Source organism: Pelodiscus sinensis, chromosome 15 (assembly GCF_052426305.1).
Source record: "Pelodiscus sinensis isolate ZL-2025 chromosome 15, ASM5242630v1, whole genome shotgun sequence".
NCBI lineage: Eukaryota > Metazoa > Chordata > Testudines > Trionychidae > Pelodiscus > Pelodiscus sinensis.
Genome location: NC_143066.1, coordinates 20,515,859 through 20,532,660, shown reverse-complemented (window position 1 = coordinate 20,532,660; position 16,802 = coordinate 20,515,859). Strand labels below are relative to the sequence as shown.

The following is a 16,802-nucleotide window of genomic DNA, read 5'->3' as shown; positions in this document are numbered from 1 at the left end:
CTCTAGCACACTGAGGCTACATCTATACTGCAGCCATCTTCCACAAAAGCTTATGCAAATGAAGTGCAGAGAATAATATTGACGCACTTCATTTGCATAACTAATTAGCAGCCGTTTTTGCACAAGAGACTTTTGTGCAAAAAGGAGCTGTGTTGATGGCTCCTTTTTGCGCAAAAACCCCCTCTTACGTAAGAGCTGTTCTTCATTTTTTCCAAGAAGAACGGCTCTTGTGCAAGTTTTGGGTTTTGTGCAAAAAGTTGCTGTCTGCACAGCTCCTTTTTGTGCAAAAGCCTCTTGTGCAAAAACGGCTGCTAATTAATTATGCAAATGAAGCACGGCCATATTCTACTCCATGCTTCATTCGCATAAACTTTCGTGGAAGAAGGCTGCAATATAGACGTAGCCTGAGGTAATTTGTAAAGGGAGCAGAAATTAAATGCTAAGAATACCAAATTCATTTATAATTTGCTAAGTCAAATGTGTACCCATATTTGCAGCAATCCAAAGCTAGTGCGATAAAACATTGCTATGACCATGCAGCAGGACCTATTTCACATTGGCCCATGTGACTTTCCTAAGCCGGCCATTAGATGTCCTCATTAATTCATCCAAAACCTGCTAGAGGAAATAGCACTGAAGCCTTAGCTCTTACACGTGCTCCTGGATCTCTCACAAACGTGACTTTGTTCCTGAAGGGAAATAAAAACAATTCAACAAAGTGAGAAGCATCAAGTTATGAGGCAGTCTATGAAAATAAACTCAGTGGGCCAGATCTCCACCCACATATTGGCTTCAGTGGGCTTATCCCAGGGGAAAGGAGAGGGGGATTTGCCTCTGATTCAGTACTCAGGTGTTTTGCAGCACCGTTCAGTAAAGACAATGGTCGCTCCAGGATTCTCATGGAAGTTTGAGGAAGCAGAAAGATTTATTTGTCTCACTGTCTTCATCAGGATACTCCTGAAGGCAGAGTCGTATAAAAGATGTAGGATTGTCCAAAGGGGTCTTAGAGACACAAGTCTTACATGGGAAAACAAGCAATTCACAAGTGACCAGGAAATACGAGCATCTCTACAAATATTTCATCAATGCTTCTTGTGTTTCTACGGCAATCTCACATATTCTTTCCTGGCAGCTCCTGGGACCATCTGCCTTGACTGCAATTGCTGTATTTTTAATCCTTTTGCCTTTGAATTTTGTGATCACCAAGAAGAGGAGTCACTCTCAGGTACTTTTTGCCTCCTAAAAATGCCAAATGTTATCATTGGCATGTGGATTTCTGTGATTCCAGGTCTTGCATCCCATCATACTCACCCAGAGGATAAAGGATAAAGAACAAAACAAAAACAAGTGATTACATGTAGATATATTGTAATAAAATGCATTACACGGAGATGTGACTACAGGCTAGTGCAGTGTGTGTTAGCCATGCTGATCACTGCTGCTTGAAAGAGTCACAGACATTCAAAGCCTGTGGAGATTGCTTATAGATTCAGAATGAGCTCTCTCTAATGGGATTATTTTTGACAGGTTCATAGACCAACATTTTAATGTTTTTCTTCTACTAAACAATTGAATTGCCTAAAGCTACAAAAGTAAATATCCAGCATTCCAGTGCTACAAGCAAAGGGCCTGCATGTTACTTAATTACCTAGAAATCCATTCCAAATTTCCAGGTAGGTGTTCACAAAAATGGAATAGTAACATTTTCAGCATTCCTAATGACAGCCTTGATGGGCCGTTTTTATAGGAGGACCAGATGAACCATAAAGATAATCGAGCCAGACTGACCAATGCCATCCTCAGTGACATTAAGATCATCAAACTCTATGCCTGGGAGAAAGGCTTTATGGAGAAAGTGCTTGGTATCCGAAAGCAAGAGCTTCAAGCTTTAAAAAACTCTCAGATCCTCTTCTCGTTGTCACTGTCTTCCTTCCACTCGTCTACATTCCTGGTGAGCAGTTCACCCTTTTTCCCCCCCACACACAGCCTGTTCTTCTCTCAATACCATAGCCGGGCATGGTGCTCTATAGACAAATCCAATAGACAGAGGCTTATCGTCTATTCACCTGATTTGGCAATGAGTTCCTTGCAGGAAGATTCCTATCCCCACACAGCACTCACGAGGGCATGAGGGTTTGTGGAAGTCCAGGGGTCCACCCATGTGGAGTTCACTGCAGTATCAAGGCCTCTGTATTTTTATAATGCACTGTTGCATTTGCTGATGCCCAGCAACATAAATGATCTATAGCAGCCTCCTCTCTCAAGGGGAATGTTCATATTATCTCATAGTATTTACACTACTGTAATGATCTCAAAAGCACTGTAAGTGGCATATAATCAGAGCACCTGCATTGTCACCAGATTATAAAAGCTTTGCTTCTAGAACTCACAAGATAGTGTAAATGGATTTGGCTGATTCTACTGGGGTTTTTCAAAATGAGTCCTGGTCAAATGATGCACAATCTGAGCATCACTTTGCCTGCCTGTAAACAATAATTTGCTTTCCCTTTTCTCCCTTGCAGATTTCATTTGTTATGTTTGCAGTCTACACCCTGGTGAACGAGCAGCATGTCCTAGATGCTCAGAAAGCCTTTGTTTCTTTGACACTAATCAACATTCTCAACACTGCTCACTCTTTCCTGCCATTTTCCATCAATGCTGCTATACAGGTTAGTTGCAGACTGTGCTCTCATTTGCTTGGTCATTACTTTCTTTTGCACGTCACTGTTCCAAGGTGAAAGTTGGGTTTCTTAAGGACCTGCAAGCTCCTAGATTAGCTCATGTGGGAAGACGTTGAGAATTGGGGAATGTAGCAATAGGGCATGCAGCCATCCAGGTGCATGGAGCTTTCTGGGTCCTGCTGTGCAGTCTGTTCCATAGAGCATTGAATGGGTTAGTAAGAGCAGTTTTTTCAGCCTGTTTGGGTTGTTACTGATTTAGGTTATAGGCCAAGTTAACCTCCCTTGATCTGAGGCATCAGAGTTGGGATCAGCATGGAGAGGCTACATCACATTCTCTCTCTTTTTAGTCCCAATATCTTTGTCTTCATTCCTCCCTGCTGGGGATAACAACTCTGCAAACAAATATTCATCCACATGGCACAACAAGGATGTGCTAAATCCTGCTGGAAAGGGATAACAAGTGGAGTTCCGCAAGGGTCTGTTTTGGGACCCGTACTGTTCAATATCTTCATCAATGATGTAGATATTGGGATAGAGAGTACGCGTATTAAGTTTGCAGATGACACCAAACTGGGTGGGGTTGCAACTTCTTTGGAGGATAGGGACATAATTCAAAATGACCTTAGCAAGTTAGAGAAATGGTCAGAGGTAAACAGGATGAGGTTTAATAAAGAGAAATGCAAAGTGCTCCACTTAGGAAGGAACAATCAGTTCCATACATACAAGATGGGAAGCGACTGTCTAGGAAGGAGCATGGCGGAAACGGATCTAGGGGTCATAATGGACCACAAGTTGAATATGAGTCAACAGTGTGATGCTGTTGCAAAAAAAGCAAATATGATTCTAGGTTGTATCAACAGGTGTGTTGTAAGCAAAACTCGTGAAGTCATTCTGCCGCTCTACTCTGCACTAGTTAGGCCTCAGCTGGAGTACTGTGTCCAGTTCTGGGCGCCACATTTCAAGAAAGATGTGGAGAAATTGGAAAGGGTACAGAGAAGAGCGACAAGAATGATTAAAGGTTTAGAGAACATGACCTATGAAACCAGGCTTCATGAACTGGGCTCGTTTAGTTGGAAAAAAGAAGATTAAGGGGGGACATGATAGCGGTTTCAAATATCTAAAAGGGTGTCACAAGGAGGAAGGAGAAAATTTGTTCCTCTTGGTTTCTGAGGACAGGACAAGGAGTAATGGGCTTAAAGTGCAGCAGGGGAGGTTTAGATTGGACATTAGGAAAAAATTCCTAACTGTCAGGGTGGTCAAATATTGGAATAAATTGCCAAGGGAGGTGGTGGAATCTCCCTCTCTGGAGATATTTAAGAACAGGTTAGATAGACATCTGTCAGGGATGATGTAGACGGAGCTTGGTCCTGCCTTGAGGGTGGGGGGCTGGACTCGATGACCTCTTGAGGTCCCTTCCAGTCCTATTATTCTATGATTCTATGTTTGAGATCAGGGCAGTCCTAGGGATAGGTTAAGCAGGCTGCTACCTATCCCATCTCAGAAGATGGGATCATATCCTCCAGGAAGCCCATGTAACTGGATGATGAAATAGCACCAGGATGGTCAGACTCTGCAGTGGGCCAACTCCAATCCACTCCTCAGCCAGGAAGAGGGTGGGCTGCAAACTCCTGCTTCAGAAATGTTCCCTTATTTCTGCTCCTTTCTGTGCAGCAGGCACCATTAGGCCTCAGAGTTGCCCCAGGCTCCATTATGCCGGGGGAGGAAGGGTGATTAAAGCAGACTGAGACAGAAGGGGGGTGATCTTAGTACTAGCCCATGGGAGGAGGAAGGAAGCTGTGAGGGAGCACTGCTCACCCAGGGAGACAAAGGGGAACATCTGCAGCTTCTAGCAGAAGTGGGGGGAGCTGGGCTTTCCTCCTGCCCCCCCCCCCCCCCAAGACTGTCATGGCACTTCGCTGAAGGAGCGCTAGAGCCAAGAAGAAGGGATTCTCGGGCCTATCTGGGAAGGGAATGCCAACTGCAGACCTCTGAACAGAAATAGAGGCACCTTTCAGAGGAAGGAAGGATTGGGTCTTGTGGAACTGGAGGGAAACAAAGACAATCGTTATGGGGAAAGGGCACCAGTTCCCATTGCTAGTCTGTCACTTTCATTTACCACAAAAACGGCAAACATCCAGTCAACACCGTTGCTATATAGAGATGACCTCAGCTAGGCATTTACCTGAATTGTAACCATTTATTGTTTTAAATCCTTTGGCTGGTTTGTGTGTTTTTAATTTTAGGCCAAGGTTTCCTTAAACCGTTTGGCTGCCTTTCTTAGTCTTGAAGAATTGGATCCAAATAACATGAGCAGAGCTACCTCGGACCACTGTAAGCATCGACCTCAGCGAGACGTGCCTAGCACTCAGCTTCCATTAGCATTAACTACAGAGAGCACAGGGAGGATGCACCATGTGAAACGTAGCTGTGTTTCCATTATCACCACCAGTTGCATTAAGTTCTCTCACCTGTAGGTTATCAGGCTCTGATTAGACAGATGAAAATTGTTACCCTCCATGTGTATTTTCTTCCTCCCACTGCTGTCAGTTAAATTTATAAGAGGCAGATCAAGAGAAGAGGTGATAGTGTTAACATTAAAATAGTCTTAATTATAATTTCCTAGAATGCAGCTGTTAGCTAAGGGTCACAGAATAACTCAAGTAATTGGTGAGGGACCTGAAGGCCACATTCTCAGCTAACGTAAATCAGGATAGCTAGCCAGCTTCGGACCAGGCCACAAAATCTTGTCTTTAAGTCACTAAGACAAATCTAGCTACCAGCTGATCTTGGTCAAAAAAGTCACCTTCTCTTTTGGTTTGGTGATCCTGCTCTAGTAGCTAGTGTAAATGCATTCTACTTTGTGCATGCATTGTAGTGGTTATTAAATTATATTTATCCTTTTTAAGCCATGGAGAACACTAGTGATTTACTGCATTACAGTAAATAATGCTGCCAACACAATGTTTTAAAAAGGTACACCTACGTCCTCATCTAAATAAGCTTGTGTGCCTTTCGTGTCTCCTTCTGTGTTAGTACAGGATCGTATCACTGTAAGGAATGGCACATTCACTTGGTGCAGAGGAATATCTCCTTGCCTTAAAAGGTACAGGCTTTTATTTCAAATAGATAAGTATTCACAGTGATTCAGAGCTCATTATCAGTGCTGATCAGCAACCCTGCTGAGTGATTTCAGTGAGATCAAGATAGGAGAGTTAGAGGGATTTCTGAGCTAGATTTCCTACACTGTGTTTTTTCTAAACATAAATCAGACTGAATTACAAAATCAAACAGTGCAGGGCATTTATTGTACATGTCGAATCCAAATGTTAGCACACTCGTAGGATGTCCAAGTTCTGTATTTGGATTCTTATTTGCGCATCAGTCTGGCCAAACACCCACTTGTCCAAATGTTGACTTCAGGTATCTTAGGTTATGTCTACACTGCAGAGTTTTTCAGAAAAACAGCCGTGTTTCTGAAAAAAACTTCACTTATGTTCACACTGCAACCACATTCTTTTGAAAGACAATCAAAAGAACAGAGGGGTTTTTCCGACATTGGTAATCCTCATTCTACGAGGAAGAAGCCTTTTTCTGAAAGAGCTGTTTTGGAAAAAGGCATGTGTGGACAGGGAAGAGGGAGTTCTTTTGAAAGAAGAGGAAAGAGAAAAAAGCACAGGTGCCCTGGTAGGCCACTCCATCCATAGTAATCACAGCTTACATGCAAGACAGCGTCCATTCAGTTTGGACGCTATCTTTCGAAAAAGCAGATCACTTTTTCGATGCACTTTGGCAGTGTGGACACTCTTTTTCAGAAGAAGTTTTTTGGGAAGATCTCTTCTGGAAAAGCTTTTTCTAAAAGAAGCCTGCAGTTTAGATGTAGCCTTAATAAAACTGCATGCTAAACAATCTGTTCCACCTTGCATTTAGCCCTGGCACTCTTTCCCAGACCTGAGGAAAAAAAGTGAGAGAGAGAGAGAGAGAGAGAGAGAGAGTGTGTGTGTGTGTGTGTGTGTGTGTCTCACCACCAGAAGTTGGCCCAATAAAAGATATTTCCTCAATCATCTTTTCTCTTTAATAAGATAGCTTCCTTTGAAAATTGGAACAAATCTATATTTCCTTTACATTTTATGCCATTCCATGTACTGACCTCACAATCCACAGCAGTTCCAGAAATGGATGAGATTATAAAACGCATGTACAAAAAGTTGAGTACACAGTGGAAGAGGGGGCTACAGGAATCTGACAATCACTGTGATGGGCTCAAGTCACAAATTTGGATCAGCATCTTGGTTTTGAGCATGCTGAAGCCAAGGATATTAAGATCCAATACTTTGGCTTAGACCAACATAAATAGATGGGCCAGTTTCAACATTCAGATCTAGATTTCAAATAGCCACGAACAGGGTTTAGATCTGGAGGTTTGTTTAGAAGAGCCCACCTCTAGATGATAAAAAGCCACAGTGAGGAGGAGAACTGGATAATGGTGTCCTGGGCAGAGGGAGATTTGATGGGATGAGCTTTGAGCTGTCAGAAAAAAGGGAAGTGTAGCAGAAAGAAGTAGTTTTATTATCCCATATAACAGGGATAACAGACGACAGACAGAAGGAAGTGGGAGCAACTTTTTTCTTCTTTCTTTAATAGCAAAAATGGTGCTAGTTTCTCTTGCAAACACTGAATCTAAAAAGGTACCGATGGCGCTAACTTAGGGAGATATGGGACTGTCTCTTTGCAGGATAAATCTAACTGTACCCCAAGGCTGCCTGTTTGCTGTGGTTGGCCAGGTGGGAGCTGGAAAATCTTCCCTGCTGTCTGCGTTACTTGGTGAGCTGCAGAAGTTGGATGGCTACGCAGCTATTAAGGTAACACTCTCCCTGAGTGTTTGCTTCTGATTAGCGCATATGAGACATTACCATGCCGACAAAACTGCACTTTGAGTCCCTGCTATTTGGTGAAAACCCACTTCTGCCAAACTTTGAGGGAGGACGGGCAGCTAAGCAAGGAGCTCTGAGCTGGATGCAAGTTTATCTCTTGTTCTGTGTCAGTGATTTGGGCAATGACCTGGGACTGGGGAGGGGGAGCTGCATGACATTCTGTAAAAGCTTGGGTGAGTCCTTTCAATTTTCTGTGCCTTGGTTTCCCCATTTGTAGAAAGGGTCTAATGACACTTTCCTTACTTTCTGAAGTGCTTTGGAGGGTCTCTGGGGAAATAGCACTTATTGCTATTTGGGATCATAGTTTTGCATTACACCATGGCAGTAAGGTAAATCTAGAGAGGTGATCAGAAAACACCAGATTTCTGCTCTAGGGACTCCTTTTTTTTCCCTATCTCTGAGACAGGCTTACTAGTGATTTTACTCATTTCCAATTTATTTAGGGAACGGTAGCTTATGTCCCCCAACAAGACTGGATACAAAATGCTTCTGTGGAAGAGAATATTGTCTTTGGAGAAGAGATGGATGAAAGCTGGTATAACAGAGTGATTGATGCTTGTGCACTGCAGCCAGACCTCAAGAGCTTCCCTGCAGGAAGTAAAAGTGAAATAGGAGAGAAGGTATTTGATGAGTTACTATCTCCAGAGAAGCTTTCTGTGCCTGCCTAGTAACACCTGGGGATGCCTACTAACTGGAAACAGCTGCTCAGCACTTGCTGAAAAATTAGTGGATTTAAAGGAGTCATACTGGCTACCTGAAAATTACAGCACCTCCCAAGTAGGAGAAATGGTTGAAAATGGAGGCCAAAATCAATAACTCCAAGCCATTATAGGGTCCCTTCCTGCATGGCTGCAGAGCTGGCTGATTCTCCCATTAGTAATGAAAGCACTTCTGGGCAGAAAAGGGTATAGTCTACATGGTAAATGATAAAATGCCATTAAACTAATTAAGTCTCATTGTAAGATAGTGAAAAGGGTCAAAACACATCCCAGAGCACGTGAAATACATCATTGTATTTTAATAGGGAATAAACATATCTGGAGGGCAGAAACAGAGAGTGAGTCTAGCTCGTGCTGTGTACAAGAAGGCAGCTGTTTACCTGCTGGATGACCCCCTTTCAGCTGTGGATGCCCAGGTTGGACAGCATATTTTTGAACACATCATTGGACCCAATGGTTTACTGAAGGGCACGGTATGTAAGCAAATTAGTATTTCTCCCATTATCTACTGTATATTTGAGAGAGTTTGCCTGTCCATTCAAGAACTCCTCCTAAATGGAAAAAGCTAGGACCACCAAATTTGGTATGCAGCTTCCTCTTATAACTTAAAGCAAGGTCAGGGTTGGTAGTGCCAGGACAATGGGATGTGCCTGGAATGTGATAGTATCTCATAAAATGGAAAGGGAAGGGTCTGCTAGCAGGGAGAATTATACTATATAATAACCACAGGGGGCAGCAAGGAACCAGAAATGCGGACTGGGACAGCTATAATCCTATTGGGGCAGCAGGGGCCAGGAGTGGAGAAAGGGATAGCTTATCTACTATATATCTGCAAGAGTTTGTCTGTCTCTATGTCTGTCTGTCCCCCAGCCAGGGGACATGCATCCCTCCCCCAGCTGTGCCTGCTGCAGCGGCAATGAACAGGGGCTTCTCACCTGGCCCCGAGCTGCTGCAGTGAGAGGGGACTGGTGCAGTGAAAGAGGGTTGTCCCCTCTCCATGGGGCAGCCTGCATACTGAACCCCTCATTCCCAGCCCCACCCCAGAACAATGATTTTAAATGAAGAAACACAAATGATTTGAGTTAAGGCATACAGAAAAGAGACAATCACCAGGCAGGTGAGAGAGGGTGGCTCAGGGCGCACCCCTCCCCCCACAGAATGTTGTGTAGCTCAAGTCTTATTATGAAAAATCTCTACTGGCTTCTTTCCCACATACAATTGTGTGAGGAAATATCCTTGGAAATTAAAATCAAAAGATAACTTTATACCAGGTGTAACTCCACCTGGATAAGTGTAAAGTAATGCACATCGGGAAAAATAACCCCAACTATATGTACAGTATGATGGGGGCTAATTTGGCTACGACAAATCAGGAAAGAGATCTTGGAGTTATCGTGGACAGTTCTCTGAAAACTTCCACACAGTGTGCAGCAGCAGTCAAAAAGGCAAATAGGATGCTAGGAATTATTAAGAAAGGGATAGAAAATAAGACCCAAAATATCTTACTGCCCCTGTATAAAACTATGGTACGCCCACATCTTGAGTACTGTGTACAGATGTGGTCTCCTCACCTCAAAAAAGATATTTTGGCCTTGGAAAGGATTCAGAAAAGGGCAATTAAAATGATTAGGGTCCCATATGAGGAGAGGTTAAAGTGACTGGGACTTTTCAGTTTAGAAAAGAGGAAACTGAGGGGGGATATGATAGAGGTCTATAAAATCATGAGTGGTGTGGAGAGGGCCGATAAAGAAAAGTTATTTATTAGTTCCCTAAATAGAAGAACTAGAGGACACCAAATAAAATTAATGGGGAGCAGGTTTAAAACTAATAAAAGAAAGTTCTTCTTCACACAGCGTGTAGTCAACCTGTGGAACTCCTTGCCAGAGGAGGCTGTGAAGGCTAGGACTATAATAGAGTTTAAAGAGAAGCTAGATAATTTCATGGAGATTAGGTCCATAAAAGGCTATTAGCCTTGGTGTCCTTGGCCTCTGTTTGTCAAAGGCTGGAGAGGGATGGCAGGAGACAAATCGCTTGATCATTGTCTTCGGTCCACCCTCTCTGGTGCACCTGGTTTTGGCCAGTCGGCAGACAGGATACTGGGCTAGATGGACCTTTGGTCTGACCCAGTACAGCCGTTCTTATGTTATGTATGTTCACTGAAGTTCATGGAGTTGCAAAAGGGGATGAATCTGGCTCTAAGACAGGGGTGGGCAATAGAACAGCACAGGTTCGCCAGGGTTAGCCCCTGGTGGGCTGCTGCTACTATATTTATCTGCACCTCCACAAGTATGGGCGATCACAGCTCCAGTTGGCCAGGGATTGCTGTTCCTGCTGAAAGGGAGATATGGAAAGTGGTGTGGACAGGGTGGGTACGCTCTTTCCATCAGCTCCCATTGGCTGGGAATGGTGACTCATGGCCAACAGGTGCTACAATCGCCCATACCTGCAGAGGCGCAGGTAAATACAGTGGCGATGGCCAGCCTGAGGCTAACCCTGGCTAACAGTATCCAGCCTGCAGGCCAGTATTTGCCCATTCAAATAAATTTGACACAGATTCCAAGGAATGCCATCCAGGATGAGAAGTTCAGAGGTGATGGTCATATCAATGGTGAAACTGACTAGAACAATAGCAGCACCGGGGAGCTCACCTGTGCAATCCCTTCAATATGCAGATGGTTGGAGTTATTCAAACCAATATTTATTTAAAGTAGACTCGTGTTCTGGTGACTCACGCAATCAACATTTTGCCCCAAGTGGACAATATTGTTCTGATGGTGGATGGAGAGATTTCTGAAATTGGCTCCTACCAAGAACTTTTACAGAGAAACGGGGCTTTTGCAGACTTCCTCCGTTCAGCTAACAATGCAGAAGGAAAGGAGGACTGTGGCTTACAAGGTACACTGGCTGTGTAACTCTCTTCTCAGTTTCATGAGTCACATGTTTTCTGATTAATGCATGTTGTCTCAGTGGGATCTACTACTGTTCGCACAGGGGAAGATCCAATCAATAACCACTGGCTTTTTTCTATTCGTGAAATCTCAGGCATTTTCCCATGAGGTCTCATACTGTGACGCATTCCAGCAGACCATTTATCCTGGGAAAAAATGGTCTTGCTGCCAAGTTAACTGAATTATCACCCAATAAATGGAGCTATTTATGCATGATGCATGGATGCTACTATCGCAGTAGACAAGGATAAAGCTACTAACGGTGTTATTTAGTTCTTGTGCCATCACATAGCTTTGCTGAGGTGACTCACAAACATGTACCTTTCGAGGGAGTTCTTTACAAAGTTCCCTCGGTCTCTCAGAGGCAAAGCAGAACAACGGCAGCTGTAAGGTAATACAAGAATATTTATTCCACAGCTGCAGGGAGCACCAAGGATATCATCACTTCCAGAAACACTGTGCCCCAAGGAAAGCTCTGCAGGTGAGTGTACAGCTGCCTTAGGTACCAAAGCCCATTCAGATCAATGGAAAGATGCTTAGTGAGATCAGTGGAGTTTGGACCATGAATAGGTGGTATCCATGGGCCAAATGCATGACTGAACAGGTACAACCATATCTAAGCACTTTTAATAATCATATTTTCTCTATACTTCCCGAGGAGCTGAAAGTTTCCTCACCAGAGTTCAGATGCTAGGCACTTCGATATCATGATGTTGATAGAGCCACTTCTCTTGTATTAAAACCATAGATCAACCGGTGGCTGTTAAAGGGAGGTAAGCAATCCTGCCAGGACAGAGACAAAATGGATAAGAAAGGGCAAGGTAAACAAGGAACAGACATTTTTGATGGATGGATTGTCAATCACAGTAACTGACAGGCATGTTCAGATCCCATTAACAAGTTAACTGCTATAAATAAAGTTTGCTTAGATCTTTGATTCATTCCACAAGCACTCACTTGAGTGGTACATCACATAGTTAAGTGTGAACCTTCATTGCTTCTGGATGGGGCTGGATTGGCATCATTAAAAGCCGTTGGGTTACCCTCAGAATTATAAAAGCACTGGCAGCTGTACTGGAAACTTCTCTGTCTGCCAATGTGGCACTTCCGCTGCGAGGGGGCATTTTAGTCCATGCACCCATTTAATCCTTGGCCTCTTTGCTGAGATTCCATAATAGTTGCCAATTCTGGGAATTTAAACATCTGTGCACCAGGAAATGGACTGAGACCAAACATTTCATCCAATCCGCAGTTGGATTCTAAGAAGTTTTGTTCATCACCAGTCAGATCCGGATTCCTATTGCTGGAGGTGTGCCCTGAATGCAAAGAATGCTCAAAGTAATCTCATGAACCACAGTCCTTGAAGTAAGACTCAAAAACTTCATGGTCTTAGATACAAAATCATGGTGTTTGTTTTGCTTTTATAAATTGACAGATCAGGTAGATCTTCTATTCTGAGAGATGATGCCAAAGCCATAAATCAAGTCTGCCCAACTGCTACAGCCCAAAAAGATTCAGGAAGATTAACAGAAGGGGAGAAAGTTCAAACCAGCAAGGTAACTACAGCAATTCCTTGTTAGAGTAATGAAATGTACAATATCCCTATTATTGCAACAGGGACTTACTAAGATTCTTAGCTGCTACAAATCAGCATAACACCATGTAAATCAGAGGGATGCCAATTTGCACCAGCTGAGTGGGCTGGTCCTGTTCAACCTTATTTAGTGTAGCATCTTGTTCGCCAAAAATGCTTTAGAGAATTAACATGGCTAGAAAATTAGAATAAAACAGCAACAGAGGGAGAGAAAATTATAGGCCTGAGGAAGAAAGTCTTTCCATTCTGATGGGTGGAGTGATACAAAGCTGCTTCAGTGGCTTGTGCTGCAGAAGGAAGTCTTTTGAATCATTTGGGCCACAGCGATGTGAAGGGACAGAGACAAGTGACTGGTAAGATCAGGTAAGTTTCGTGGAGGGCAGATGGACCCTATCCTGGAATGTAAGGCTGGAAGTGCTGATGTTACTCTTCCATGCGGGGGAAGGCGGAGTTGGGTCATGTGGTGGTAAAGAAAGGGGATGTGCGTTAACCTAGGTGAGAGGGTGCAGGCATGGATGAGGGTTTCAGCAGAAGTGGAGGCCAAAGTGTCGCATACAGAGGCCACAGGGTAGGAGGCTGATGAGGAGACTTAGGAGATGTGGGAGGGAAAAGAATAGTCAAGGTCAAAGGTACAAGCCCAGTTACAGAGAACAGAGACAAATGGCAAGTCATAGTCCTAAAGGGGATGCAATTGTGTTTAAGGAGAGTTATGCCCAAGGGAATCACATTAAAGAGATGGTTTCACATTATGGGCCAGATGGCGATCCATGTACTCCTGCTGGTGAGCAGTTACTCACACAAGTAGTTAATTCATCCTTCGCTGACAGGAAAAGGAGTTTAATGAGGCTCTCCTGGCATGCGATGTGCAAGAGAACGTACACGATGCAGCATTCCTTCGCTTAGGAACTGACAGCTTTACAAGCCTGACCCTTCTGCCCCCCATTCCTCTCTTCTCTTTGATTGCTTCCCTCCAGATCAATATTTCCATTTATCTGGACTACTTGAGGGCCACAGGGCCTCTGATCTGTTTGTACATCGTGCTCTTGTTCATGTGTCAGCAAGCTGCCTCGTTTTGTCGTGGTTACTGGCTCAGTTTGTGGGCAGATGACCCTGTTCATAACAGAACGCAGCAGCACACAGAGCTGCGAGTTGGAGTCTTCGCTGTTCTTGGAGTCCTTCAAGGTTTGTTTGACCCAGTCACCTAGTTCTTCTCTATGTCATTTGCCTCCCTCTTTGCCATTCCCAGGACATTTTCCCATCATACAAACTTTGGCATGTCCTTGGTGTCCTAGTCTGCTGAGCTCTTGATAACAACTGAAGAGGCTTGGCACAAGTCCTAAAAAAACAACTTCTGACGCACACTTGCCCAGTGTGTACTGATTTTTTGGTGTGTGTTTTTTGTTAAGATATCTGAACAATATTCCCAGTATTACTGCCTACAACTCTGGCTTACTGGTGTTCTCTCTAGTGTACATTGCACAGAGCTTAATGAGTAGTTCCCCCACCGTTAGCCACCCTGGCCTTTCTTTGTCAGAACTGTATGATACGGTACCCATGACAACTTCACAGGCTGGGGGAGATGATGCCCTCAGTTTCACTTTTCTATCTCAGTTTCATTCACTACTCCCATTTATCTCTCTTCCCCTCTCCCTCTTCCCATCCTCTCTTCACTCAACTCATAACTTAACCAAATTAAAATCACATTTCTCAATGAGGGCCAGATTTAATCTGTTTTTAAAAGGCTGCAATCATTTGTATTATTCAAAATGTGTCTATTCTATAACTTCTTCTAATCAAAAAAATAACTACAATTTTTTGCTGAAACTTTCCAGGGAAAAAAAAAACCAATTTAAGACAAACTAAATCTGAAAAATGCAAACCAAAATGGTGAAAGTTTTGAACCAGTTAGAACAGGGGCTTACAATGGAAGCTGTTAGGCAACCTTAACTTATAGCACAGCTCCTGCTGCAATACTGATTATGTAATTGGGTACCTGGAGTCTGACTCAAGAAAGTTTACTCAGAGTAATTCCATTTATGTGCCCCATACATTGGAGAACATAGGCTTCTAATATTTGGCAGGAGACAGAATTAACTGTCAGATCAAATTTACCTTTACATGTGCTGATGCCTGTTCTGTGGCTATTCCGGAGCTACAGCCCTCAGCTCTGAAGATTACTTGGACCATTAGACTGTAAATCCCTTGGTGCAGGGTTTGTATCTTTGTTCGGCGTTTGCACATGTATAAAGGATTCCTGATTCACGATTGGGGCTCAGAGGCACCAGCGCAACAGAAATAATAAATAGCAATAATATTAGACCAGCCCCTTTCACCAGCACCATGATCACATCCATCGCCCTTTCAGCTGAGAAATCAAAGTCTGCATGACTTGCCTTCCCTTACATTGCAGCCATTGGCAAATTCGGGTCGACTGCAGCCGTCCTGCTAGGAGGAGTAATAGCGTCACACAAGCTTTTCCGGCAGTTACTGGAGAATGTTGCCAGATCCCCAATGATGTTCTTTGAGCAGACGCCCATCGGAAACTTGCTGAACCGATTCTCCAAAGAAACGGATGCCATTGATACCATCATCCCAGACAAGCTGAAGTCCTTGCTGGGATTCTTGTTCAGTTTACTGGAGATCTACATTGCTGTGATAGTGGCTACGCCAGTAGCAGTAGTGGCTATAGTACCACTGACAGTGCTGTATGCCGTGTTCCAGGTAGGATTTTGATACACGTGGCTAAACCCATACCCTCTCCTACAGGAACCTGCTCCCATTGTTTACACTAATCTGAACCAGACCTTTCAGGGTCTGAGATTTTCAGTCACTGTTTTTTTCACCTCTGATTTCATACCTGAGCTAAAGCCACCAGTGACTAATCTTAAGAATCCAGGCTCTCGGTAGCTACCTCCGAAGCCTCCCTAGAAGGCCTGAGAGATCATGATGGCAGCACATCTGTGGCAACTCCTGATTGACATCAGTGTAAAGGAGATCAGATTAAAGCTTAAAGTGTTTTTCCCCTTCTTCAGTCTGCCTGTGCTACCTTTTAGCATCAGCATGTACCACAGAGACAGGTGCTTTTCAATGCACTTTTTGTGTCCCCGAGTCTGGTTGTCTAAAATGTCAAATAACTTTGCCAGTGTGAGGCTGGGGGCACAGGAAGTGGATGGTCAGAGGGACTGTCAAAGGGTTTTTTACTTATTACAGAAAATTAAGATCAGTCTGCTTTGCTGCTTTAATAAGTAAGGCAGGTAAACAAGGGATTCTTCGTGAAATCCCATCTGAGTGGACTGGTTACATGGGTTGCAGTGAAATGGGGCCGGAAATAATCTGGCCTCTCACAGCACCATGTGCCAGTCCCAGAGACTCTGTTCTTTCTGGAGAACTCTGCTTGATCTGGCACAGCTGTTCCCTCTGTTCTCAGTTCTGCAGCAAGACATCCTGGTCTCCAGCACAGCTTGTTGAATTGGGTGAATGGGTTTGATAGACCAGAGGTTAATAATCTACAGTCCTGAGTTAGAGGCAAAGTTTAAAAGATCAGGAGAGAGATTTTAAAAGGGGAGAAGTATGGAAATGATAGGTGAGGTCCTGACACCTACCCTCATGTTAATGTCACTTGGCTTAAAACAGACAGAATCAGGACTTTTAGGACCCAGGGGACCCCTGATGCCACCCGATGGAGTAAAGCCCTACCACTGTTCCCCAAGGACCCATTCACGCATTCTGGCATCAGGGGCAAGCCAGGGATGGGATTGCAGCATTGTGGCAATTCCAGATAATGCTGCAGCCCATAAGACAACCTAGAGAGGCTGCTAAAACTTAGACGAGGCCCCCAAGGGCTCAAAGGCCTCCGATTCACCCAGGGCCGGATTGAGGCATGGGCTAGCCAGGCAGCTGCCCAGGGCGCCAACCTATGGGGGGACGCC

General features: G+C 44.0%; 1 protein-coding gene across 3 annotated transcripts in view; it reads left to right on the top strand.

The window, feature by feature from the left end:
* ABCC6 (ATP binding cassette subfamily C member 6) overlaps nucleotides 1-16,802 on the top strand; it is a 55,446-nt gene that overhangs the window by 23,323 nt on the left and 15,321 nt on the right. For 2 of the 3 annotated variants that reach the window (XM_075899370.2, XM_075899369.2), the window contains exons 11-23: nucleotides 1,133-1,225; nucleotides 1,748-1,951; nucleotides 2,523-2,669; nucleotides 4,925-5,012; nucleotides 5,715-5,784; nucleotides 7,414-7,540; nucleotides 8,056-8,232; nucleotides 8,637-8,804; nucleotides 11,043-11,226; nucleotides 11,697-11,760; nucleotides 12,715-12,835; nucleotides 13,848-14,055; nucleotides 15,284-15,594. In XM_075899370.2, the coding sequence (XP_075755485.2) occupies nucleotides 1,133-1,225; nucleotides 1,748-1,951; nucleotides 2,523-2,669; nucleotides 4,925-5,012; nucleotides 5,715-5,784; nucleotides 7,414-7,540; nucleotides 8,056-8,232; nucleotides 8,637-8,804; nucleotides 11,043-11,226; nucleotides 11,697-11,760; nucleotides 12,715-12,835; nucleotides 13,848-14,055; nucleotides 15,284-15,594 (1,962 nt within the window). The remainder of the gene's footprint in view (nucleotides 1-1,132; nucleotides 1,226-1,747; nucleotides 1,952-2,522; nucleotides 2,670-4,924; nucleotides 5,013-5,714; nucleotides 5,785-7,413; nucleotides 7,541-8,055; nucleotides 8,233-8,636; nucleotides 8,805-11,042; nucleotides 11,227-11,696; nucleotides 11,761-12,714; nucleotides 12,836-13,847; nucleotides 14,056-15,283; nucleotides 15,595-16,802) is intronic. The other variant, XM_075899373.2, reaches the window with a different exon arrangement.